At 50.7% G+C, this 26,611-nt stretch overlaps 1 protein-coding gene across 6 annotated transcripts in view; it reads right to left on the reverse strand.

The window, feature by feature from the left end:
* The window catches only part of LOC117719099 (maestro heat-like repeat family member 5), a 32,858-nt gene that overhangs the window by 1,289 nt on the left and 4,958 nt on the right, over positions 1–26,611 (reverse strand). For 3 of the 6 annotated variants that reach the window (XM_076911498.1, XM_076911497.1, XM_076911496.1), the window contains 23 exons: positions 26,160–26,295; positions 23,975–24,123; positions 22,904–22,996; positions 22,577–22,693; positions 22,231–22,347; positions 21,527–21,673; positions 20,930–21,052; positions 20,760–20,836; positions 20,079–20,214; positions 16,786–16,881; positions 14,754–14,858; positions 9,741–9,876; positions 9,547–9,641; positions 8,313–8,462; positions 7,702–7,856; positions 6,639–6,783; positions 5,229–5,413; positions 4,885–5,022; positions 4,599–4,710; positions 4,252–4,395; positions 3,566–3,742; positions 2,434–2,589; positions 894–1,016 (listed from right to left, as the gene is read on the reverse strand). In XM_076911498.1, coding sequence (XP_076767613.1) covers positions 894–1,016; positions 2,434–2,589; positions 3,566–3,742; positions 4,252–4,395; positions 4,599–4,710; positions 4,885–5,022; positions 5,229–5,413; positions 6,639–6,783; positions 7,702–7,856; positions 8,313–8,462; positions 9,547–9,641; positions 9,741–9,876; positions 14,754–14,858; positions 16,786–16,881; positions 20,079–20,214; positions 20,760–20,836; positions 20,930–21,052; positions 21,527–21,673; positions 22,231–22,347; positions 22,577–22,693; positions 22,904–22,996; positions 23,975–24,123; positions 26,160–26,247 — 2,964 coding nt within the window. In that variant the 5' untranslated portion in view covers positions 26,248–26,295. Of the gene's footprint in view, positions 1–893; positions 1,017–1,275; positions 1,500–2,433; positions 2,590–3,565; positions 3,743–4,251; positions 4,396–4,598; positions 4,711–4,884; positions 5,023–5,228; positions 5,414–6,638; positions 6,784–7,701; positions 7,857–8,312; positions 8,463–9,546; positions 9,642–9,740; positions 9,877–14,753; positions 14,859–16,785; positions 16,882–20,078; positions 20,215–20,759; positions 20,837–20,929; positions 21,053–21,526; positions 21,674–22,230; positions 22,348–22,576; positions 22,694–22,903; positions 22,997–23,974; positions 24,124–26,159; positions 26,296–26,611 lie in introns of those variants that run through there. The other 3 variants (XM_076911501.1, XM_076911500.1, XM_076911499.1) reach the window with 1 other exon arrangement.

A 26,611-nucleotide genomic window follows, 5' to 3' on the forward strand; every position in this document is an offset into this window, starting at 1 on the left:
GATGTTTCTATCATGCATTTCAGACCTGACACAAGTGCCTATGTCACATATAGGCTCTGTTGCTCCACTGCCTTCAATGGCCTTTCCATCTCTAACTGCCCAGACTCCTGTCCTCTCTGCCATATTTTATAAACCTTTCATGTTTCATGGGCCATAACTGCACCTGATACGTAAAGTTAGGGCCTGAAACAGCTGGAGGCTGTATCCTTGGGACTCAAGAGCCATGCTTCTATTGTCACTGTCATCACGGTGCCACATGGTGCATTGCATGGGATGGGCAAGCAGGCTGGGAGTTCAGCGTCCCCACCCTGTCCAAAGAGCACCTTGAGATCTTTGCAGCCACTGTTCTAAGCTTGTCTCTAGTGGCTGAGCCAGAATCCACTGAAGCCTAAAGACTGAGGACAGGCCTGTCCTGCCTTGCCCATGTGACTTTGGTCCTATTCAAGAGTCTGGGATTATGCCCCTGACAGTCCCTGGCAGCCTAGAACCTGGGGCCAAAGATTAAACTGGTGACTAGACAGACAGCAAGGGGTGGCATTTACTACTGGTCTCCCATTCTTGGGCCTTGCAAGGTATTGTGCTCAGAGGCTCATGTGTGTCGGCCTTAGATATGCACCGGGGCACCAGAGGGCACTGTGTCCTCAGAGGCCCTACTAGAGCACACTCCATGCACATGGTGTAGACTCCCTTCCCTCCCAGACAATGCATCCCAGAGAATCTGAGCTTTATTATGAAGGGGGAAATGTTCCTCACAGAAGCCCAATAATTAAACACCCTCCCTCCGGACCGCCTCCCCTCCCCATTCCCTACCCTCAGAAAGCTCTGAGGTGACTGTGCAGCTACCACACCTCTCCCTTCCCAGACCCTCCCCTGGAAAGGTGCCCAGACCTTACCATGTAGACAAAAATGTCATTTGCAGCGCCCAGCCCTTGACCCCATGCCAGCTTGCCGAACAGCTCCTTCCGGAACTCCCACTTGAGCAAGATGGCACAGCGCAGAAACGTGAACTTGGCCTTCTGTAAGTGGGGAACAGAGCGTCTCTGCTCCCACCCGTCATCGTCCCTCTCATCTCAGAGAGACTTCAAGGAGAGGTCTCTGCAGCAGTACCACCCCTGTGGGGGCACTGGAGGGAACTATCACCAGAGGAAGGGGTAACCCACTCCCCAACGCAGGGTATCCTGCTCTGATTGACATAGAACTTCCAGAAAAGCTGCCTAGGCTTCCTGAGAAACCAGCTTGGAGTTCCAGCCTTAGAGGGGTGAAGTCTTAGTCTATATTTGGGAGGAGACCTGACTTCCCACAGTGGATATGGGCCTGGGCCACTTTGGGGTTGTTAAATATGAAGTCTTACTCTCAGAAATCTGGGAGAACTTATTCCAGGGCCAGAAGAGGCCAAGCTTGGCCTACGGCTAGTGGATAGAGATGAGGCTAACCTTAGGGAGAAACAGAGGTGGAGGATGATCCAGGAGCTCAGGGTGCCTTGCAAAGAAAGGCATGGCCTATAAAACACAAGGTCCTCATGACATGAGTAATGTTTCAGGGCCACCCCAGGAAGAATTGCACAATGTTCCTCTGGCTCGGGGTTATGCCCACTAGGCAGGCAGGGTAAAAGTAGGTACTCCAGTGCAGTACATGGTCACACCACTGGCTGGGGAATGTAGTGGGCTTTCCTGATGCTGTTTGTTTTCTGATGTTAATTCTGCTTCTTCTGGAGGGGCTGCCCCCAAGGAGCCATCGATCACGTACTCAGGTGACCTCATGTGAACCTTCTCCCCATTTTAACTGGTCAATAAAAGCCTGTGACTGGGCAGTGGAGGGGAAAGGTGGGAACTGGAGGTTTGAGAACGGGGGAAGATGGAGAGGAGAAGAGGGTGGGAGGGAAAGGAGAGAGGATGAAGGAAGAGGAGGAAGAAGCCGCAATGGACCAGAACCACATGGCCAGGAGAAACCACAAGTAGCAAGGGGTCTTATAACTGGGGAATAAGTTAGTATAATGTTAGATCTGCCCGATCCAGGCACATAGCTTATAATAACTGGATTGTGTGTTTATCATATGGAATTATTGGGGTTGGAAGCTCCAGCAACAGGGAGGGGGAAAATAAAGGTAGAAAGTTCCTGAATGCTGGATTTCTGCAGCTGATGTTAGATGGTGGCGTGGATGTCTTCAGCCAGAAGAGGCTACCCCAAGGGCCTGGTGGGGTGCTAGTGAAGAATCTGAAGCAGATGGCTGAGGAAGATGGAGCTCACTCCTTTTCTCTAGCTGCTAGGTTGGTCTACAAACCCAGCCCCAGCCCTCTGTTGCCTAGGTGACCTCTCCTGAACTCTAGCCTCACTCTGGTCTCCACTCAGAGAGCTGAGCCCTCACACCCACCCCCAGTGTTCTCCTTCCGCCTGGCTCTCCCAGCTGCCCCAGCTGAGCTGGAGCACACTCACCATGGCTACTTCTTGGCAGGGGTCAGCCATATTGAAGAGGAGGGGCACAGTAGCCTGAGAAGCCAGACACTCGAGGCTCTGCCGAATCTTCTTGCCACCATAGTGGATGACATCTCCAAACAGGGAGATGGCACCTTCTCGAACTGTTGCCCTTTCCTGGGAGGGGAGACCGGTCTCCCACTCAGGCATACAGTGGGCCAGGCTTCTCCCCTCCCTCTCTTCACATGACTCCTGGTTGCCTCACTTTGGCCCTGTGCAGCTCAGGACCAGTTGTCATTGTCCCTAACCCCACAAGCCAGTGGCCACTCAGCAGGCCCTAACTCCTGCTGGCTTCTGTCCCGGGGTCTTCTCACTCTCCCATATCCTTATCTTCCTTCATCCTTTGGTGGCCTTCTTGGATGTATTCTTTCTTCCTGGTTTCTCACTTCTGGGTTTCCCTGCAAGTCTCTGGAGTGATAGTGGCCATACTTTCACTCCTAAGCAGACCTGACTATTGGATCTGTGACATTCTAGCTTTATGACGCTGGGTGAGGCTCGGTCCTGTACACTGTTTTACCTTTTGTAAACAGTTGCTAACAACAACACCCTGTCCTTGGATTGAGGGGAGTGCAGAACCCAGCACCTAAGGGAGAGCCTACTAATGTCATCATTTCTCCTAACACTGCCTCCATCAAGACTCAGCCTTCCCTCTATGAAAGACATGCTCCAAACTGGGTCTGCTGCCTCCTCCTCAGTCCCAGATGTGCAGTGGCCACTGCCTGCCTGCCTATCCCAAGAGGTTCTCATTCTAGCACTCATCTCCCTGGTTCTAATCCATCTCAGAGGCCCCTCCTGGTGGTCTTCCTATAATTGTCCGTGCCAAGTTTCAAGCCTTCCTCATCCCTAACCTCAATCTCCTGAGATCACTGGGTCCTATTCCACAATATGAGGAGATGAAATGGAGTCACTGCTCTTGATGGCCTGGGAGGCAGAATCCTGTGCATAGATCTCAGTACTTTCATAAACTTCAACTAGTAGCAGTCTACAGAATCTCTATTCTCAGGTAGATTCTGGGGATGATGCTGATGCCAGGTACTAGCTTCTGATTGCTATCTGCAGCCCTGCCTTGTCCTGTCCTGTCACCCCAACTCACATCTGTGAACAGGCTGAGAAGGTGCTGGGCGATCTTGAGGCTGACAATTCCAATGCCCTGGACACCTAGACAGTGCAGGAGGTGGCCCATGATCTTCATCAATCCTGCAGGGTCCTTGAACTCAGGTTGTAGAAAGTTGTCCAACAACTCCATCAACTTACTTCTTAGCAGAGTTGCCTGCAGGGTAGACCACCATCCTCCAGTAGGGCCCTTGACCGGTTTCTGCCAGCTGCCCCAGTGAAGTGGGCCATAGCTTTGGGCAGATACTAGAGCCCCTGGCCTTCTCGGAAGGTGTTATCTACACATCTCTGAGTCAGTCCAGATGGGGAAGAGGTCTGAGTACTGAAGCTGGCTGTACCCAAATCCACTCCTACCTCCCCTACAGATGGACAGGAAAACCAACAAAACCACACCAAATGTCAGAGATAGGCCAAATCTGCATCTGCATTCTAGCCCATCCTGAGAGCCATCAGAACAGGCCCACTCTGGGAGGTTCAAAAGGGTAGGATATTGGGTACCTGACAGGAGTTATCATACAAAACAATTAAGCAGAGCCATCAGGCCTGATAGTCTCTCTACCACCCTTGTGAGGAGATAACCTTCCAGACACTTCCTTTGTGCCTAGCGCTCCCTGTGATCCTTCTGGAATGGCAGAGGATATATCTCTTGAGTTTCTTTCCCCTCACCTTTTTAGGGTGCATCAGGGTGCTGCCCAGGCCCTTCAGGCTCATAGCCCGCACCGTCTGGTTGCGGCTGGAAAGACCCAGGTTCAGGGAGCTGTACATGGTCTTCCAAGAAATGTGCTGGGAGGCATCTGGGCTGTTGAGAAACTGGGCAGGGGTTGGCACCATCAGCTCACCTGTTAACCACAACTGGCAAGGAATCGGTCAGCCCCATGCCGTGAGAATCAAGTTAGTCCTAAAGTAGCATGTCCACCAGCAAGCGTAGCTGACACACAAGGGCCAGACATATATGTTTTATATCAGAGACCTTGGAAAGGAAGTCTACCAGGGTGGGTAGGGGACAGGCTGACCTCAGTGATGATGCAGATGCCCACAATGTTGTCTCGCTCTTCAGTGCTCTTCAGGGAGATGAGAGCCTGCCCCAAGACAGCCTTGATCTCGCAGTTATAATGAGCCATGGCCCTATCACATGTAAGAGGCAGGCAAGAGTCCCAGAGGGCTCTTTCTCCAGCTAGGTCTCAGCACTGGCCAGATTTCTGAGTCCTCACTGGAGGGCAGGATCCAGTATAGGGAGTGTGGGCTGGACTGCCATTCTCCCCCCTCCCAGGCAGAGGGCTGCCCAAGCTGAAGGCTCACCTGGCCAAAAGGGTCACACCCTTTGGGAAAGTTTCCAGCTGCCCAAAGAGCTCCCAGCCCTGGATCAGCTTCACATCAGCAAACACTTCCCAGTATTGGTTGGTCCAGAAGAGGCCCTTGAGCGCTTCCATGCAGATCCTGGGCAGGGTAGAATAAAAGAGGTGCCTGAAACTTGTCAGCTGCCACCTACTAGACTCCTGTTGCTCCGGAGTCTCTCCACTGGCCAGTTTGGGAACTCTGTCCCACCCCATCCGACCTCCTCTCAAAATCCTTCTCTTCTTGGGTCCATAGCAGCAGCATAGGTCAGTGAGTGCAAGGGAGGGGCCACAGATATCTTGGCTCACCTGCAGGGCCCATGGGGCTTAGAGCCTAGATCGTCTTCCTGGTAGTCAAACATGCCTTGCACTAGGCCCATCTCCAGAAGGTAGTAGAGCTCTGTGAGGAGGCCCAGAAGGATCCCTGCGAAAGCCCAGCAGACTGTTTCCCTGTACTCCTTGGTATAGAGGAGCTCATAAATGGTGCCCAGAGCCTGTGGTGGGTGACAGAGGGGGACCTCTGAGAAAAGAGCAGAGACAACAGCTACAAAGGCACTCTAGCCTTGGCCTTGCTGCCTTCATTTGGCCTCCCATGATATCCCTTGGGTAAATCCCCAAAGATTCTGCACTAGTCCTGAGGCTCAACCAGGACCCCTTGTGGTCTCTGGGGCTGGGACCTGAACTCCAGGCTTTACTCAGCCTGGCTTCTACACGGTTGATTCTATTTTTCTTGGCTTGGCTCCACCTTCTGATGAGCTGGATCTCTCCAAGGGCCCATCCTGTGGGGAAGTCCTTCTCAGACCCTCCTTGGTGAAGGCCCCTCCCAGCCCTGAGTTTCTGGTGGATAGCTCCATTCAACCCTATTTCTTGGGGATTGGGCTGTATTTGGCCCTAGAATCCCCTGGCTCTTTCTCTAAATCACCCCCGCCCCAGCCAGTTCTACAGTGCCATGCCCACTGTTCTACTTTGTCTTCCCCTGAATGTAAGGAAGCATCTCTTTTCATGGGACAGAGATAACAAATGTGTAAGCTGCCGGGCAGTGGTGGCGCACGCCTTTAATCCCAGCACTTGGGAGGCAGAGGCAGGCGGATTTCTGAGTTCGAGGCCAGCCTGGTCTACAGAGTGAGTTCCAGGATAGCCAGGGCTATACAGAGAAACCCTGTCTCGAAAAACCAGAAAAAAAAAATGTGTAAGCTTGGGGGAAGTCTAGGTACTAGCCTTGGCTCCCAAACAATGCTGGCCATCTTATCTCCCACCCCTGCCCTGCCTTCTCTTTCAGGAATCCCCCAGCCTTCCCTAAATCCTGGTGACCTCTCGTCACCCCTTCATTTCTCTTCATTGTTCCTGTCTCCACAGCCAACCATGGCCCAGGACACAGTCACTGTGTCTCTGGGTCACATCAGGACAGCCAAGGCTCTCCCCTACTTCCCACACTTTCAGTTCTGTTATGGTCTATGGTGAGGTCTATGGCCCATCAGTGAGTACCTCAGACACCTACTGAGACCATGCCTGCTGGGTGAGAGGCTCACCAAGAGCAGGTGAAATGCATTGCCCACCTCCACACAACTGACCACAGACCACGATAAAGGCCTGAGGGTGGGGCCCTTGAAAGTGAAACAGTGCCTGCTCCCTGCCCACCCTGGAGCCTATTGAAGCCCTGGATACTGCTGCTGCCACAGGGGACCATGCTGGTGACATGTAACACAGGGTGCTGCTCACCGTCAGGGAGACCAGCCGGGCCCGATATGTGGACTGGAGGAGCCTCCTTGGCGGCCGCAATTTCAGCTTTATGTAGAGCAGGGTTATAACTTCACGAGCCACATGATAGTTGGCGGCCAGAGCCTTCCACAGCGGTAGGATCCACCTGATGAGACAGGGATCAGGCCACCACTGGGAACACTGGGAACAACACTGCGGAGAGGCCTCTTATGAATGCTAACCATCAGAAGGGTATGGGAAAGTGGGCCCTGGGGGTAGGTGGCAAGTGAGGGGCCCTGAGGTCTATGTTCTATGATGCTTCGTTTGATACCTGCATGAGTCCCAGTCTTACAGCCCCTCTCTTTATGATCCCAAGTAAATAGCTGCCCTATAGCCTATCTTTTCTCTTGGAAGTAGGGGCAAGCCCCCCAAAGCCCCGCCACCCAGATAGTCTGAAGAGAAGAGGGAAGCCAGTAGAGCCAGGAACCACTCCAGGCAGAGCTCGTCAGTCCCCAGTTGCACTTGGCTCCCTGTCAAAGGCTGTGTGTTCGGCGATCAGCCAGTGTCCCTGCCATGTCCCATACTGCCAACTATATACATATATACATATATAGTTGCTTAGCATATGGCTGGCCACCTAAGGACTGACAGGCTTATGGCTATGCTACAGTTGCCAGCAGCCCCAAGCCATGTTCTGAATTAGTAAGGCTTCATTGTCAACAAATTGCCTCTTGAATGTCTATCTAGGGTGGCAGCTGGAATCAAGACTCACTGGGGCTCTGGGTGACCTGTGGATAGGTAAAAGGGTGTCTTTGTGTATCTCCACAACCTTTGACTGGTCTGGAACCCTGCATACAGGTCAGCCTCTGGTGACTGTAATTGTTTCTACGCCAATGCTAGAATCATGGTTAATTCCCAAACACCTTAAGAGTCCCTCTGGCCATAGTTCCGAGTCAAGAAAGAGACAGAACCCTCAAATGTCTATCTTGCCTAGTGTGCTAAGTAAACTATGGCCCAAGAAGGTGGACCAACACATGTCTGGATGAGGATCACTTTGGGGTGTCTGGGTCAAGAGAAGATATACCTCTCTGAGGGCTGACATAGGGATAAGATCACCTCCACCACCTCCTGAATATGCTGGGTCCCCAGAGCCAAGGTGGCCTGACTTATGGTCTGCTGGACACTCTTGGAGTGGATGTTCGGCAGCTCCTGGAACAGGCCTTGCAAGAGCTCAGCTATCTGCAAGGTGGAATGCGGCTTCAGACAGGGCCAAGCCCTCTGAGTTCCTGGTAGGACTTAGCTTTACAGGTCAGCTCCCCCACCTCCATCACTGTAGTAACAAAAGTAGGATGAACAAGCCAACAGGAGCGCTGTGGTTGACCCTGTAAGAGGACCCAAGTGGATGGGGCCTGGCAGTCTCCAAAGATGAATTTTCAATTTAGTTGGTGAAGCCAAACTGGAGGGCAGTTTAGAGCTGCCATCTCCTGGCCACCTGTGAGGCAGTGAGGCAGCAGAAGATGGGCCCAGAATCTGCTGGACAAAAGCAGCTGGCCAGAAGTCCACTGGGACCCCACTCATGGGCTACTGGGGTCATCACTCATTGTCTTTGTGTTTATGTGTGAATGAGAGGGTGTGGTACATGCTCACATGAGAATCACACACAGTCAGGAGGAAGCCACGGCCACCCAGCCTCACCTGCTCCTTCCTGAAGCCAGGCTCCACACAGATCATCAGCAAGAGCTTGCCAGCAAGGTCACAGCGGAGGTGATTACAACTGTCTAGACTGTGCACCAGTGTGAGGAGTAGTTGTGTGTGCTGCGCCACTGTCAGGTCCTCCTTGAAGACCTGTGTGGAGGCAAAGGCCAGGGAGGGGGAAATCTCTGGTCAGCAGTGGCTCAGGCCAGGCAGAGGGTCCAGTTTCTTACCATAGAGGGAATGAAAGTCTTGTACACAATTATGTAAGAGCTATGGACAAAGGTTTGCAGGGTTCCAAAGGCCCCATCCTACCCTCACCTCAGGCTGCTATGCCTTCTAAGTCTTCTACCTTGAGGCCATTGTTTGGTGGCGGCATGCGTACCTTCCATAAGCTCCCAGCTGCCTAGTCTCTGAAGACTTTCCCAGGGGACAATGGTGGTAAACAGCCTTGTAAGGAGTCCCGGCACCCAATTCTTGCTGGATTGCAATGATGACCAACTCCTGGCCAGATCTAGCTCTCCTCTGTCTTGCTTCCCTATCCCACTGTCTTTGAATGATGGGATCCAATCTGCTTTCTCTTAAGAAGGGACCACTAGGATAACAGATTCAGCCTAGTGAATTGCCCAGGAGACACCAGGTGCTGGAAAGTGTCACTGCTTCTGACCCAGCAAGTCTCAGGAACAGCTGGATCCAGACCCAAGTGACCCTCACTTGGAAGGTAAGAAAACCGAGGCTCAGGAAGATGAGATGACTGACCCAGGGTCATCCAGTCATGGAGCTTTGATACAAACCCAGCCCTAATCTTCTCTATCCAGTTAGTAGGCAGATGGAGCCTGAGACGAATACAGGAAGGGCACGGCCTGAAAGGCCAGAGAAGGGGTGTTTCTCAAGTTTACGTAGGATGGAAGGGCAGTGCTAAGAACAGCGTCTCCCCAGGAGAACAGGATAGGCTAGCTTCTCTGGTCCCCAGAGGGAGATACCACTGAGAATTTTTGCCCCATGGGTTTTAAAGGTCCCATCTGAGCAGAGGCTGGGAGGGGAGGTACAGACAGAGACCTTCCTTGGAAAGAGCAGAAGTCCATCCCATCCTGGGTCTGCCCAACCCACTTGCCTGCACAGGTCCCTGGGACCCTTAGGCCCCATCTATTCAGGCCTGGGAGTGGGAAGGAAGGAACCGCAGAACCACTGTACTCTGAGGCCACCAGAGGCCTGGGCACTGCCTGAGCAACCTCACCTTCACCAGGTGGTAGAGCTTCATCTCCCACTCTCTAAACACGGTGCTTTCAAAGTGCTTCATCCTACTCCATTGTGTGGACTCCACCAACTTCCCTGTGGACAGTGGTGCTCAGGAAGAGGGTGGCTTCTCCCCCCCCCCACCCCCCCCATCCCCCGCGTCCAGCCTTGAACCCTTGCCCCTGCCCGACTCACCCTTCTGTTGGAAAACAAGCTCCATGAGGAGGTAGACACAGATGTGAGAATGTTGTTGTGTAACCTTGTCTCTGTCCCGCCACAGGAGAGTCAGTATGCCTATCTGGTGGCCCAGCATGGATGGCACGGCCTCTTTCTGGGGAGAGTGGGGCAGAAAGCAAAGCCAGGTCTGGCTTCTTGGTGCTGCTTCTTCCTTCCACTCCTGTTCCCAGCATCTTTGGGAGATACACTGGCTAGAGTTTGAGAGGGGCCCCTGTTCCACCTGGCAGAGCACTTCACCTCTCTGACCTGTCTTCTCTTCTGGAAATGGCATTTCTGTTTTTAACAATAAAAGGCTGGGTATGCCCCATCACTTCCTTCAGGCAGCTGTGTGCAGGTGTGCCTGTGGATATGTATATGTGCCTGCAGGCTGTGTGTGTGTGTGTGTGTGTGTGTGCATGCACACACCTGTGTGTGCTAGTATGTGTGTATGGATGCAGGCATGGCAGTGTGTGCATATGTACCTGCATGATGGTATGTGCATGTGTGTGTGCCTGTATGTACACATGCATGACTGTGAATATGTGTATACCTGTGAATGCACGTGTGTGCGCATGTGTACTCACTTGCGCACGTGTGCATCCATGCCTGTATTTGTGTGTGCATGTGTTTGCCAGAGTATATCCATGTATGCTGATGTGTGGGACTCATTTCTCTTAGCTGCTTTAGGACTCTCCTGTCCCTCACTGGTCTTTGATAATTTGGGCTGTGGTGTGCTCCCATGTGTTTTCCTTAGAGAGTATCCTGCTTGAGATTTCTTGATATTCCTATCTGGAGGTGTGTACTTTCTCAGCCAAACTGAGCAGTTTCCACCACTGCAGTACCACCTCCACCACCCCAGCATCTCGCTTCTCCTGGGATTCTGCTTGTATTCCACACTGATCTACACCCACTGGGTTTTTGTCTTGTTCCGCTGGGCTTTCTTTAGGTTCCTTTGTCCTGGCTCCAGTTCTGTTTTCTTATGTGGTGGCTGGGATGCTGATTAAGGGCTTTTCATCTCAGATGTGTGCTTCCTTTGCAGCTCTAGACTGTCCCTCCAACTCTTTTGTGTGGTTACCATGTCTTTCTTAGTATCATTGATTTCCCTTGCAGTTGTGGGGTCCTTTAACTTCCTGAACACAGCCACACACCATGTGCTGTTTCCTCTGTTTCTTTTACCATAGGCAAAGTGACAGAGACCTCCTGGCAATGCTCACAGCGATGATAAGGACATGCTGTCTCCTCTGAATGTCCAGCCTCTGAGATCTGGAGGGTCACATGGTTGGATCTTGACTTTGGTGAGTCTCTGGTGCCCAAGTAGGTTAGACCCAAACAGAAGCCATCCCAGGCTGGGCCATTCTATACCGGCGGTGTCTGTGGGTTTGGAAAGTGGTCTCATGAGGACTGTGAAGCATTGGGGACAGGGTCTTGGGACAGGGACACCTCTGATCAGTAGAGTCTCTTTCTCCCTATGTGGTCCACACTGCTGACCTCTCAAAGTGAAGCTTCTGCTCCAGGCTTGGGGGATGACAGACCAGAACACCCTGTTTACTGTCAGCTTAGGACTTTTTGTAACATCGGTAAATCCATTGCTCTGTGAAGCCTACTATCTTGGATGCTTTTATTCTGAAGTCCACAGGCTGAGTCTCTCAGCTTTCTGTCAGATCCCAACACCCAGATTAGCACTGTGGCCTGAGTCTGTGCAGCAGCCATCATGCACCTAACCCCACCTGGGAGCACATATCCAATGCAGACTCAGCAGCCACTTCAGTTGGCGATAAGTGTCCAGGCTGATACCTACTCAGAAAGACCTCCTGTGGCCTCCACTTGTATTGTGCCCAGGGTCTAACCACATACCATTACAAACCCAAAACTCACTCAAGTCCTCACTCCTTAACAGGACTTCCACCTCCCCTGACTGACCCTTCTCCTCTGGGGGTCTGAGCTCCCTGTGTGTGACGCTAAGCACAGAACAGTGGTCCTCTTACCCCTCTGTAAAGGCCAGTCCTTAGCTCCTGAGTAGAACAGGCCTCATTGCCCCAGTCAACTCCCACCTGCCCCAGCCTAGATCCCCAGAGCCAGCTTCACAAGGCCCAAACTCACTGTTTCTGGTAAAGCTCTCACCCACATCAAACCCCAGTCAGGTCTAACTGCACTAGAAGGACCTTAAATGCCATTTCATTTTCAATACCAGAGCTTTAATTTTGATTTCACTTCAAACATATGGAAGAATAGCTCAGAATTCCAGTGTGCCCTCGAGCCACTGTTCCCCCCTTAGTTACAGTCTGCTCTGTTTGGATCCCTCTGTTCCCCTCCCTTCTGACAGGGGACACTGGGCATTTTACCTCAAACACCCCTAGTGTCTGTTTCATACTAAGCAGGACACTTAGCAACAAATGCAACAGTCACAGTCACAAAAATCTAATTCAACATCAGCATTATTATCTAATCCACAGTCTATATCCAAAGTTTATCGGTTGTCCCAAAACAGGGATACTTCACACACTACACACTACACACTACACACTACACACACACACACACACACACACACACAGAGAGAGAGAGAGAGAGAGAGAGAGAGAGAGAGAGAGAGAGCACTCTTTATTCACACAACACACCTCACACATGCCTACATGCCTTACAAACATACCACACAAGAGCTCGGCATATGCTTAGATGCACACACACACACACACACACACACACACACACACACACACACACCCATGTGCAGTAAGAGAATCTAGTGTTCAGCTCTGACTCTGGTACAAAGCCACACTCTCTTCCTCTGATGGCAGTCCTAGTCTGTTTGCAGGAGATCCTTCCTTCCAGACCCCCGCCCCCCGACACACACACCTTTTATCATTCATAAATTAAATTTCAGAATATTTAGAATATTGTGCAGAATAAAGTTTCAAACCAATGATACTGCAAAAACCAAACCACAGAATTTTTAGTAGTTTTTATGGTAATTTTTATTTAAGATGGCAGTTACAGAGAGGTTACGAATAAGTCCGTGCAAAATTCAATAGTTTTGGAAGGATGAATATTCCCATGTCTGTATCCTCTTTCTGCTGCTGTAACAGAGTCCTTGAGGCTGGATGACTGATAGAGCAGTTTATTTAGCTCACAGTTCTGGATGTGAGGAGGCCTGACATCAGGCAGTGAGTGCCTTCTGGAGAGGGCCTCTTTAGCTGTGCACTGGATGACATTGGCACTAGTGCATGCCAGATCAGAGTGTGGATGATGAGAGTGACTTCCAGTCTCTCAGGGGTAACCAATTCCTGAGAGAGGCCAGTTTCAAGGTAAAGACATAATCCCCTCTGATGGAGCTCACCTCCCAGCATCTCCTTCAGCTTCCAAACTGCAACCATAGCACCCAACACTTGCCATCTAAGCTGTATCTCTTCAGTCCACCCCTGCGAATGGCTGGATGGGTGTTGCCATAGTTACTTGCATGTTATTATTGCTGGACATCTACAGGGCTCCCCGATCGCCTCCAGTATGAATAAAACCATATAGGTGTTCTTGCATCAGCCTTTTTGAGGATATAAATTTTCATTCCGCTTTGGTAGAGATCAAGGATCAGACCTATGTGGCTAGGACATAAGTTTTGTATTTAACTTTCAAAGAAACTGCTGGAAGTTCTGCCAGGCAGTTTTAACATCCTACACTCCCTATGCTGTGTGAGACATTTCCGGGACTCCACACCTTGGCCAACACTTGCTGTTCCCGGTCTTTAATTTTACTCCTCCAGTGGGTGGGTGGTGGTACCTCGTGGTGGTTTTATTTGCATTTCCTTTTTGACCAGTTATGTAGGGGCACATTCATTTTCATGAGTTCTGCAATGTCCCTTTTATCTGCTGCCCATTTTTAAGAGCTGGCTAGTTTTTTTTTTTACTGAGTTATAGTTGATTGGCTTTTCTGGACACAAGTCCTCTGTGAGATACACACATTGCACACGTTTTGCCCATCTGTGTCCTGTGACTGCTGGGTGCACAGAAGTTCCTGATTTTGCTGAGGTCCATTGTTTTCAATTTTGGTTTTGAGATGGGGGTCTCAGTTAGTTCAGGCTGGTCTCAAACTCAATATGTAACCAAGGATAACCTTGAACTTCTGATCTCCCTGCCTCCACCTTCTGAGTTCCACGATGGCAGGTGTACGCCATCAAACTTGCTTCATGTAGTGGTTGGGGGTCCAGCCTAGGACTTGGTGCATTCTAAGTAAGCACTCTACTAACCCAGCTACCTATGCCCTAAGCCTGTTTTACCTCATTGGTAGCTTCTGCCTTCTGAATGCTGTACGAGCCAATCTGCCTGCCCTTCCTTTATGAGGAGGGTCTGACTTGTTCTAGAGATCTGGAAGTTCTCAGCTTTCATTTAGTGATCTTTATCCTCTCCTTCCTTTTTTTTTTTTTCTCTTCTCTGCCCCTCTTCCTCTCCCCCCTCCTTCCTGACAGGATTTCACTACATAGTTCGCCCTGGCCTCATGCAATCCTCCAGCCCTTCTTCTGAGTGCTGAGCTAACCTCACCTGGCCCGCTTAGAATTGTCCTGCCGTATGGGGTGGTAGCTGACTCCCACTGCCCTAGGAAACTTGGCTTGTCTTGGGAGTCTAAGCCAGACGCCTCCATGTGAGGCAGCTGGAGCGTGAGGGCACAGGGACAGAGTGACTCTCTTTCTCTCAGCTTCTCCATTCCCAGCTCTCAGATTAGCTGTTTTCAGGACTGTGGGACATGGGTCCGCTCCACACTGCAGCTTTCCTGACCAGATGCAGGCTGTTTCCTCAGACCCCCTTACTCCTCTAGTCTCTGCCCTCTGTTGGGTCTTTGTTCTTGGTTTAGGGATTTCCTCAAGCCACCCCTGAGCTGTAGTCACAGCCCCCAGCTTGAGGGCTTCAAGAGTGCCTATGGCTAGACCATGTTCCTGGATGCTGACCTCCATTCCTCCTCCCATCAGGTGCTCCCCATGGCTTTGGGGTATAGGGAACTCACAGCAAGCTTCAAAGTGTCCACAACATATTGCAGAAGCAGGTAGGTGGACTGGACAGCCCGACTGCGCTCATGGATCTTGTCAGACTTCAGCCAGAATTCTATGTGCTGGGATGAGTACAGCAGAGAGTAAGATTCTGGGCCCACAGACCCCCATCGCAACCAGCTCCAGATGAGCTTTGAGTAGGACTGCCAGAAGGGTGACAGCCACCCAGCCAGAGCACTGGCCTCCTTGTCTGGTCATCAATCTACTCCTTTATCTCTAGGGTGCCTTTCAGCTCTGGGCCATCTTAGATATAGGGAAAACCCAAGAAACCTTCGTGTTTGTTTACAGCCAACACGATTCTGCTAACACCAGCCAAACACAGCCTATGGTACACACGAGCATCCTTCAACTCAACTAAACTTCAATATTATCAACCTGCAGGCCATGTAAGGTCCCGCAGGTTAAGGGCTCTGTCCCCAAGACTTCCCTGACTCTGGAGCCAGTCACAAGCCCCAACTGCCGCTCATGCTTCAGTCCAGCCCACTATAAACTATGTTAGGCCACCTTTCATTATTGTAACAAAACATTCAAAGCTGACTACTTTACAGAGCTGTTTGGTTATATTGGCACATGGCTCTGGAGGACTTAGACTGGTGATGGCCTTGGTTACAGACCTAAGGTGCTAAGGGACACCACATCATAGAGACAGGAAACACATATGTACCTGTTTCTTCCCAACTCCTTCCACATCTCATAAAGGCTGTCACAAGAGGGCTTGGGGTATGGCTCAGTGTTAGAGCACTGACCTAGCATGTTGAAGGTCCATGTACAAGGGCCTGGGTTCAATCTCTACCTAGTACTGTGTGTGTGTGTGTGTGTGTGTGTGTGTGTGTGTGTGTGTGTGCATGCAGTTTTCTGCCTTACTCCCAACACTATCTGACTTAGACTCATAGCCTTGAAGTGCCTCACAGTTTTCAACAGCTACAAAAGGGCACTAAATCTGTGTTCTACCACACCCATGGGGACCCTGCCACTCCTTCCTTAGGGTCATTCTATTTACTGGAGCAATGTACACAACTTGGGGACACTCAGGTGTGTCTGCCCATTTATTATTGAGGGCATGGTAAGGTCACAAACATCACACAGAAAGAACACAGAGGGCCACAAAGCTCTCATGTTGGTCCTGGTCTTGTGCCAGGTCTGGATCTCAAAGGTTCAGACATGGGGAAGTCTCCTGAGCCTTGAGCTCTGGAGATCTAAGCCTGGGTGTGAGGTTGATACACAGCTACCTCAGAAGGTCCTGGGGTCTTGGATGGGCTCTAGATTCCCCCAGTGTGATGGTTTGTATATGCTTGGCCCAGGGAGTGACTCTATTAGGAGTTGTGGCCTTGTTGGAATAGTTGTGACTCTGTGGGTGTGGGCTTTAACACCTTCGTCCTAGCTGCCCGGAAGCCATATTCTGTTAGTAGCCTTCAGATGAAGATATAGAACTCTCAGCTCCTCCTGCACCATGCCTGCCTGGATGTTGCCATGTTCCCACCTCAATGATAATGGACTGAACTTCTAAACTCATAAGTCAGCCCCAATTAAACGTTGTCCTTCTAAGAATTGCCTTGGTCTTGATGTTCACAGCTGTAAAACCCTAAGACAAGTGGGGAGCACATACAGGCCACAAGGAGGCCAAACGGGTACCAGGGAGAAGTATAGTGACCTTGCTTTCAGTTGGTAAGTTGCTAGTGATATCTATCTATCTATCTATCTATCTATCTATCTATCTCCTTATCTCTGTCCATCTGTCTGTTCTTTTACCTGTCTTTTTTTCCCTTCTGCTACATCTCTATGTATCTCTCCCATCTCTATCTTTGTCTCTGTCTCATTTGTCTGCCTACCTTGATCTATTTTTGTCTCTTCACACCACACACACACACATGCACACACACATGAACACGCACAGGCACACGCACCCACACACACATTCACACATACACACATGCACCCACTGCCCACCTGCCCACTCCATAGCATCCCAGGCTGGTTCACAGGCCTCACCTGCAGGAGGAAGCAGACCTCATCCATGCTCGGGTTCTCAGTGATGAAGTTCTGGAGAAGTAGGTTGAGAGCATGGGCTGTCTTCTTGTACAGCAGCTGGCAAAGGACAGGGCCATTTACCATCATGTAGCCAGTCCACCTCGTGGTCTGTCCTGCTCCTCCGTGAAGGCTGAGAGGTAGCTACTTTCCTGGGCCTAACTCTGGCAGGTGAGGCCGGAGCACTCCATTGGCAATGGCTGGATAATGAGACCTGCTCCCTGACAGGTTTGGTTTTGTTTTAAGAGGAGGTGTGGTGTGAACACACAGGTTCCTCAGGCATGTCCTCCCCAGCTCTGCTCACCCCTCTCCTGTACCCCTTTCTTGATGCCTGCTCTTCTGCTCTCTTTCCTGATATTTTCCCAAGGACGATTTTTGGCTAATGTCTCAGCCATTGAAAATTTAGCAGATACAAATAAAATATCTTAGTTAGTTGGTTAGTAAGTTTTTGTTTGTTTTGCTTGTTTTTTATTATTTTTGCTTTGTTTTGTTTTGTTTTGTTTTGTTTTGTTTTGAAACACAGTTTCTCTGTATGGCCCTGACTGTCTTGGATCTGGCCTCAAATTCAGAGACTGTCCTGTCTCTGCTTCCCAAATATTGGAATTGGCCAAGCAGTGGTGGCGCACGCCTTTAATCCCAACACATGGGAGGCAGAGGCAGGCGGATTTCTGAGTTCAAGGCCAGACTGATCTGAGTTCCAGAACAGCCAGGGCTACACAGAGAAATCCTGTCTAAAAACGAACAAACAAACAAACAAAAAGTGGAAATAGCCATGAACACGCTTAAAGCCGAGCCTTACTTCTTTCACAGATTGAAAACTTACAATTTTCTAGAAATCTCACAAGCAGAATAGGAGAACCCATTTCCAGTGAAAGATACAGCTTAGCCTCCTCATATAACCTTAGCAACCCGTGATCTCTCCGTGTCAGACTGCAGTCCTACCCACTTCTGGAAGCACTGAAGAATCTCATTTGCCTAAAAGAAGGTTCTTAGTAATCAGTTGGACTGGAGCTTGAGAGCTGCTGATGTGATTTATGTGCCCATAGCTGATGTATTTAAGCCTGAGTTTTTCACACTTGGGTGTGTCTTCTGCCTCTTTGGCTGCCTCAGTTTCTACCAACCCCATGCTAAGTCTATGCTAAACTCTCTTCCTAACAATACACAACTCTGCTTCAAATTAGGTGGTCTTGAAATTCCTTTCTGCACAAAGTCAAGAGTCTTGGCTTTCCCTGAGTATGTGTCCCCGAAAGGAATCCTTCATGCCTCTGAGGGAACAGCATGGGCCTGTCTCCCTCTCTCAAGACCAACATCAGTATCTCTTACTTCCTCGTTGCTGTCCAAATACCTGTGACAGAAGCAACTTCAAGGTTTGTTTTGGCACACAGCTCAGTCCACACAGTGCATCACAGTGGCAAGCAAGACATGGTGGGAAGGCATGGTGACCCTAGCAAGCTACTTGGGCTGTCGTGACAGGAGCTTGTGGCACACTTTCTCACATGACTCAGACAAAAGAGAAAGCTCAGGCTGGAAGCAGGGGCAGGCTCGCCCTGGTGATCCACTTCCTTCATCTAGGCCCCAGACTCCAAAACTGCACCACCAGCTGGATACCAAGAATCAGAGCCATGGGCTTGTGGGGGGAGTTTGCAGCTGCCAGAGCTGTGGGGTGCAGTGTTCTATTCCCTACACCTACGGTGTTTCCTTTCAACTGCCCCCATAAATTACGGGGGAAACCTCAAACTAAAAAACTTCTAACAGAAAACCCAAGTAGTCTCTGCGACCCTGTGGTCAGCACACTTCCTAGGCATCACACCCAGAGCACAGGCCAGGAAAGAAAAACCAGCAGGCTTTTCTAACCAGTAGCAACTTCTCTTCAGAAGTCACAACCTAGAGAATATGAGAAAGCCCAGATTTGGAGAGATTTTCAAATACTGACTACAGGCTTACAGATAGAGTGCAAGTAGAACTTTAAGAACTGCATAGGGGACCTGGCAAGATGCATCATGGGGGCAAAGGCCTTTGCTGAGCTAGAGCCTTAGGACCCACATCGTAGAAGGAGAGAAACAATTCCCTCAAGTTCTCCTCTGATCTCCACATGTGCACCACAGAAACAGTATAGTACAGTACAGACAGACAGACAGGCAGGTAGGCAGACTAACACACATGTACGCACTTGTGTGCGTGCACACATGTACACACACACACACACACACACACACACACACCAAGCATGAGTACAAATAAAACTGGTTTTAAAAAACCTACATAGAAGCCCATTTCAAAGTCAGTTGTGAGAGCTGAATATATATTTCACTAAGATTGAGCACATGAAAAGGTGCTCAACCCCAAGGCCAAAATAAAGGTAACAAAGGCTGTGGTCGACTACCAGGAATCAGCTGGTGCAGTAGCACATGGCCCCAGTTGAACTCCACGCAGGAATGGCTGCCGCCTCCCTTGTGGCCACGTGGAGATGAACTTCCCTTGAGACTCATCCATTTTTCTCAGTTCCCTGGGCTCACCTAGCATGGCCTTTAAGCTATCCACAAGGCAATGTCTCATATGATCTCTGGGTGCCTAGCCCGACATTACAATTCAGCTCTCTGTGTTCACCTGACCTCTCTGGCTAACCTGGTCCAGAGCCTGGAAACAAACTGGTTTCATAGGCTTTGTTTCTTTATTACTTGCTTAGTCTGCTAAGCAAAGCTTAGTCACCCTCAGAAGCCAGATGGGTTTTTCCGAAGCAGGCCTCCTCCCTGTAACATTGTATTTTCCCTTTACTCCCTCTGGACAGAGCTGACCTGGCCCGCCCTGGCACCTTGGCTATGGCCTGGAATGGGGTGTGGCCTAGCTAAGTGTCTGCACGAGTGATCAGAGAGGCACAGGAGTGACAGCCAGCCCTGTTCCTGCTTCAACTCCCCTAGAGACAGCTTGAGAAATCAGGATAGGCTTGAACAGCCAAAGACCAGGATGCATCACCTCAGTTTGAGGGTTGTGAGCTCACTAGAAGTCACTAAAGTACAAAGTACAGGAAGGCTGTACATGGTGCCAGCGCGGCACTGAGACCGGGGTCTGTTTGAGCAGAAAACCTTGAAGGTCCTGGGCTTTCTAAGATTGAAGACAGCCTGTGCCCCAGGCAAGACGGATCTACACCCAGACAGAGCCCTTCTTCTTCCTGCCAGTCACCAGACAAAGCTAACCCCTGGCCTAGCACCAGGAACCCACATCTCTGGGAGGGAGATAAGCTAAGCCCAGGGCATCACCGTGGTATCTGGGGCTTGCTCTATTGAGAGTGAGTGATTCTTCAAGTCCTTGGTAGGAGGAAGCATATACACACTCTGCAGACAAGTCTTCAGGACCTGGGACTTGAGCATGGGTTTGAATCTGGGCCGCAGGTTACTGCAAGAGAACAAAGAGACAGGCTGAGGTGCAATGCTGGCCCAAAGGGCTTCCAGCAAAAACACATCAGCACAATGAAAATAGGCACTGTCTTGGCTCAGAGCAATGGCAGGGGCTAACACAACGGGGGTGGGGGGGGTGAGGGTGTGGCGAGATGTTCTAACTCATTGGGGGAAACCTAGACACTTTCTGGGGTCAGAATCAAAGCTATGAGTAGGCCAGCATATGTCCAAACGTAGACAGCAGTGAGATCAGGGCCCAAGGGTGAAAAGCCAGGCTTCATGCATAACCTGGGTTAGGGCCCAGTCTATATTCAGGACTATGTTCAGTGTGTGACTATGGCCAGTGCTTAGTTTTGGCCAGTATTAACAATTTATCTTGGCCATGATTGAAAGCAAATGTAGTCTCAGGCAGAAGAATACACAAGGCCTTAGCACATCCACTATTCTGGTGTCTCCTTAGGCCCCAGCTCCTCACACATGGACTCCACCACAAACTTAGGACTTTACCGGGCTTCCTTCCCATGCCCTGGGACAGTGAGTTACCTCAGGCCTATGATGACCAGTATGGTCTCCTGCCGTAAGCAAGTGGTCAGGGAGTTGGGCTCCTTCTGGAGGATGCCCTGGAGGGCAGAGGAAGAACAAATGTGGCAGTTGCCTCTGGCTAGTTACTCTGGTCCTTGGAAGCACCCAATGTGGACCCCAGTGCCACTCACCAGGAGGCACTGGATGAGCTCTGGTATCTGCGTGAACTTGTACTTCTGGGAGCTGTACTCTGCCTGGATCGATCTGGTGAGTAGAATGGCCGCAGAGAGGAAGCTTGACTTCAGGATCTCATCCTGTCCCCCACAGATGAGACAGGGACCAAGTCAGGGGACACTTCCCCAAAATCCTGTCACACAACTCAAGCAGTCCCCTTGATCAGGGGACCAGGAAGGTGCGTACCTCACACACACAACACATGCACAGACACCCACAAGCACCTACATACAACACCCCTCATACACAGGACACAGAGCTATCACATTATATACGGCAACCTTACTCACACATACAACTTCTCTGGCAATTGAGGAAGCTAAGTACAGGGTTCCCTTCTCCCTGGGTCAGCCTCACTACCCTGGAAAGACACAGCCTTATCCCAGCTGCCTGCCCGCCAAGCACTGGACCCAGGAGTACAAGGAGCAGACCCCCGAATGGGCTCTGTTCCTGAGACACCAGGGATGGTGTGCGCCAGTACTGCTTCTGTGCGTTAATCCAGATGCTCTGCCCACCCACCCTGCCTTTCTATGGAGAGGTGGGGCAGGCCTCACACAGGGTCCACAAGAGTAGTAGTACACCATCCTCGAGGCGATGTTGTCCACCCAGGGCAGGATCTGTTTCTTGGTGTGTTTGGCTATCTGCCCGTAGCACAGCAGGGAGGTGCTGCTGACCCATTTCCACCGAAGGTTGTCTGATAGCTGTGGAGGGGGGTGACAGCTAGGCTGGAGGGCGCCAAGCTCTCCACCCCCCCAGCCCCCACCTCCTCCCTCCTGCCAAGGAGAAAGTTGAAGCCTCTGTAGTGACTTAGAGTGGTGGCCATCCCTCCTCGACAGGCTCTTATCGAGGAAGTCCCTCTAGCTGGTTCCCCAGGCAAGCCTCCTTCTTTGGGATTCCCTTGTAGACTCTTCCCAACACAGTAACAGGGGTGGGAACTGCTCAGTGTATCTACTAGATCCAGGGCTCATCTGAGAACGTGAGGCCCAGGCATGCCATAGCACTCAGTCTTGGGAGACTCCTTGGCTCAAGCTCCTTTTCGCAATAGTTTCTACTCTCAAGGTCTTGGGAAGGGAGCCTCCTATAAAGCATGGGCACAAAGTAGACCCTTCATCCATCCTGTGTCCCCCACACTAGCCCCTAAGGGAAGTTGGCTAGGCAAGGGCCCTAGTGTCTGTCACCAATGGGCATATGTAGACTGGCACCCTCTCTACCCAGTGTTGCCCTGTTCAACATGCTCCAGTACTCGGGACCTCCCTACCTGGTCGTTCTCAGAAGCAGCTGAACGCAGAAACTTGGTACGGCCCAGGTGATCCAACAGGGCCCACACCTCCTCCAAGTGCTTGGTGGAGGCCAGGCCCACAGCCAGTGCAATGCCCTGTACACCAGAGGACCCTTGTGAGGCAGCCCACAAGGGACAACACAGGTCCTCGTCCAGCTCTCTGGGGCCTGTTCTCCCACGAGGGCTGCCTCCTAGGGTCTGGGCTGGCAGAAAGCTGATGAAATGTCCCATGCAGTGAGAGCCACACAATGCCACAGTGATGATGAATGGGGCATGAGAGGCGGGAACTGGTACGGAGACACAAGACAACAATATCCTGACCCACCTCCCGTTGTATGGAGTGCTGATGGGACAGATCCAGGAGGCTGGCCAGGTGGCACTGCACCTGCTCCACGCAGGGACACTCACGAAGGATCATGCCGTAGAGGTGGAAGAAGAAGGCCTGTGGCAGGGCAGAGTGGTAAGCAGGCTGATGCTGTTCAGAAACCCACCCATCTGAGCACAGCAGGGCTGTGTGCTCAGAGCTACTGCATCCCCAAGAGGGAGCCCTTTCTCCTCCCGCTGTCTGGGACAAAGCATAGAAGGTCACCTTCCTGAAGAAGCATTTCCAAACAGGGCTGAAATGGCTTCAGTTTGCCTGTGGGACACTGACCTTATCAGTAGCCTTCCTGGGGTCCAGGCTGAGAAACTCTAGGAGCTTTAGAACAGAGGCATCCCGGAAGGAGACCTCCTGCTTTTCCCAGAGCTGTGGGAAAACTGGTATTCAGGCCCTGCTTGTCCCTACCCAACCACCAGGATAATAAAGAGTTTAGAACCAGCAGAATAGATATAGCCCTACCAGGATCCTGAGTGGATGAAGGACAGCCTGCTCTCAAATAGGCAAGGAAAAGCCAAAGGTAAAGACCCTCTGGGCACCAGAGCCTCAATCATAAGTAAATCTGGCAACGCCGACCTCTGCAGTAGTGCCCTGAGACCTTTAGGACAGAGACTGACATTCTTACCAGCACAGAAAGTCCTGTTGGCATCTGGACATGTCCTTGGTTATTGTGCTTCAGTGTTGATTGACCCTACGGGGCATTTTCCCATTCTATTCTGACCGGGTGGTTTCTTATTCCCCCCCCCCTTGAGCTCAGGTTCTCAGTCCCCTGCCCAGTTGTGAACGCTTTGGTAGCCTCCCTAGCTTCCTGCTGTAAGTACACAGGCCTGCTGTAGCCCTCAAAGAATGTTCCACTCTGGTTGGCCCAGACAGAGTGGGCAACAACTGGAGGAGATTGGTCATAAAAATTAATTTGATAGTCACACACCAGAAATAGCCCCATATATCTCAAGACCTCAAACACTCCAGTATTGTCTCTGGCCTTCAAGCTAGCATTAGAGGACAGGAAAGTTCCAGGTTGACAGTCCTGCCACGAAGGCTTTCAAAGCAGTCATGGGGCTAGAAATGTACTGGCCAACCCTGATAGGATGGGACCCTGGGTAGACTCTGTGCCTTTTCACCAGTAGGTGGGAAGTAAGACATCTACCCAAACCCCTTGAAGCCTTCCAACACCTTCCCATAGAGGGTTAAGACTTTCAGAGGTGGCTAAGACCTCTGAGAGTCCAGGAGTGGCAGCTGATGAGTTCAACATGGTGGCTTGGGACAGGTTCCACAGAGTTCCTTGACTTCCTCCCAGGCCCCGTGAATTTCCCAACCAGTGGGGAGTATCAGTCTCTCTGAACCTACCTGGCTCTGCTTCTCTAAGAAGTGGCAGATGGTGTCCAGAACTAGTCCCTGTTCCGTGACCAGCATGTTATTGATCTTATTGGCCACCATGTCCTCCCAGGATGGGCTGATATCCAAGTCCTCTCCCAAGAGCCCCACATCCAAGTTATCTGTAGATATTCCAGAAGCAAAGGGGGAGTACAAGCCACACCCACCAGTCCCTCAAGACCTAAGGACCAACTTTCCTGAGCTGGGTGCAGAAGACCACCCCTGGGCCTGCCAGGTCTCTGCTTGGCACACTGAAAGGACAGACACTGGAGGCAGACTTGCTTCCATCATCATAGATGCATCAAGGAGGCCTGGCGGCCAGCTCAGCATCGGATCAGGGTTCATCCAGTTGGTTTGAGAGCAGAGACTACACAGAGGCCAGGAATATGGCCTCAACTGCAGGTCATTTGGAGTGACATACTGACGTAGTTCCTGCTTAGTCTCAGTAATGGAACAGCTAACTCCTCCCTTGTTTAAATCACAAAGCTGGAAGTAGGCATCTAATAAATTATCATCATGGGATTTGTCATCTAAAAGCCTAAACAGAACTCTAAAGGGCAGCCACTTCCGCAATGATCAGCTACAGATTTCCTGGGACCTGGCCATCCACTGCAGTGAGGAAGAGCTGGAAAGGAGTTGGCTGCATCTATGGTGAGAGCTATGTGGACACATGGAGGTCTCTACCTTGCCAGCCAGTCAGGGATCCCACTGCCATAAACACATCCAAAAAAAAGAAAGAAAGAAAGAAAGAAAGAAAGAAAGAAAGAAAGAAAGAAAGAAAGAAAGAAAAAAGAACCATGCTCATTATCAATGGGATGAGAAGGTGGCTCCTGGAGCTGTAATTTTCTACTAGTGAGACAAAGACAAGAATGTGTGAGGGAAGACAGTTGCATCCTGCAGACATGTGGATGAGAAGTGAGAAAAACCCCTCAGTAGCTGTCTCCAAGTGCAAACAGAAAGGCATGTCTAGAGCAACACCATTATGGCTTCCATGTGTTGCCCCAAAAGTCTCATAGGCTGAAGTCTTGGTCTACACAGATATCTACCATATGGTCATGAGGGCTCTGACCCACCTAGTGGCCTTATCTGCTGCTGGTGGTGTCAGTGTTGATGGTGTTATTGGGAGATGAGGTCTTGGAAGAACAAAAAGGTCACTGGAATGCCCCCGGAATGGTGTCTTCTTCTTGGTCCCTGCCTCCTGGCTATCATCAGCTTTGCTTATCCAGACCTTCCACCATGCCATCCTGCTTAGTGTAGGCCATGGCTACAGAAGTAGCCCCACTGTGCACCAAATGAGCCTAAACACATAGTTCCTCCTTTGCTTATGCCAGGTATTTTGCAAACACCATGCAGAGCTAACATATATGTATAAAAGGTCCCTTCTTCACCAACAGGGAAACCCTAGGGGTTTCATGATGGCTGTGTGCATTAATTCTGCATTGTCTAGCATTTTTACAAAGATGATACACAAAGCCAGTCATGATGGAAGTGCACATAAAGCCTAACTCTGATTCACACACATGGTCTGCCTCATCACAGGGCTCTTGCCAGACTCAATCTTTGCAAACCATGACCTATAGGACCTGGTCCCAGAAGTGCTATCCAGGGTCCTCACCTGAGCCTTGGTCTTGGCCCTGTACAGTTATGGCAGAAAGGATCCTGCTGTTGGCATCTGAGAGCATCACTCAGCCTACCTTGAGCTGGTAGCCAAGATGCTGCACAACCCACCAGAAGTCAGTAATTCATTCATGCTCACACACATTTGGCCACGCAGTAAAAACGTTTGCCTCTCTACCTGCCAGGCACTGAGACCTCCAGTAAGCACAGTTGTTTCTTAACAGGCCACCCCTTATGACCCCAGAGCCATAAGAATGACTCAAGAGAAGCTGTGAGGTCCCTATTCAGCTGAGTGGCAATAGTACCTAGTCTGCCCCATCTGGCTTCCTGGATATAGGAATGGTAGCACCATTTCAGCTGTCCTTTCTAGGAATAGAGACATGAAAATGAATGCCCTACTTCAGGAAGTCAGAGTCTGAATGATCCTCAGCCTACACTGTATGGATCCGAACACCTGTTCTCAGCCACCTGTTCATCCCAAGGGCCCTCCCTCAGCAATGTGCCCCCCCCCCAACTTCCACTTGCTGTCCACCCCACTTACTAAGTTCCATCTCCTGCTCCTGCCTGGGCAATGGGAAATTGACCTTCTTTCGGGAAGAGGATCTTTTTGAGGAGCTGACTGGAAACATCGCCAAGCATAGCCAAAATGGAACCAGTGATACTTTGGAAGACAGGACCTGACAAGAACAAGATATTCATATTTCTTACCTTCCTGGGGACAGAGCAAGACCACAGGGACTCCCAGCCTCCCCAAGCCTTCCCATCCCTCCATTGATCAACTCAAGCCTCTCTTGGGCCCTCCTTATTCACTCCAAAGACAACACAGTTGGTCCTGGAGGCAGCAGTGTGATCTCCAGAAGGCCTTGGTCTAGCCTTTCCTGCTCAGCTACTGTGGTGGTCTAAATAAGAATGGTCCCCATGGACTCAAATAATTGAGTGCTTAGTCATCAGAGAGGGGCACTATTTAAGAAGGTTTAGGAAATGTGAGTTTTC

The sequence above is a fragment of the Arvicanthis niloticus genome, chromosome 13 (assembly GCF_011762505.2).
Source record: "Arvicanthis niloticus isolate mArvNil1 chromosome 13, mArvNil1.pat.X, whole genome shotgun sequence".
In the NCBI taxonomy this organism is placed as follows: Eukaryota; Metazoa; Chordata; class Mammalia; order Rodentia; family Muridae; genus Arvicanthis; species Arvicanthis niloticus.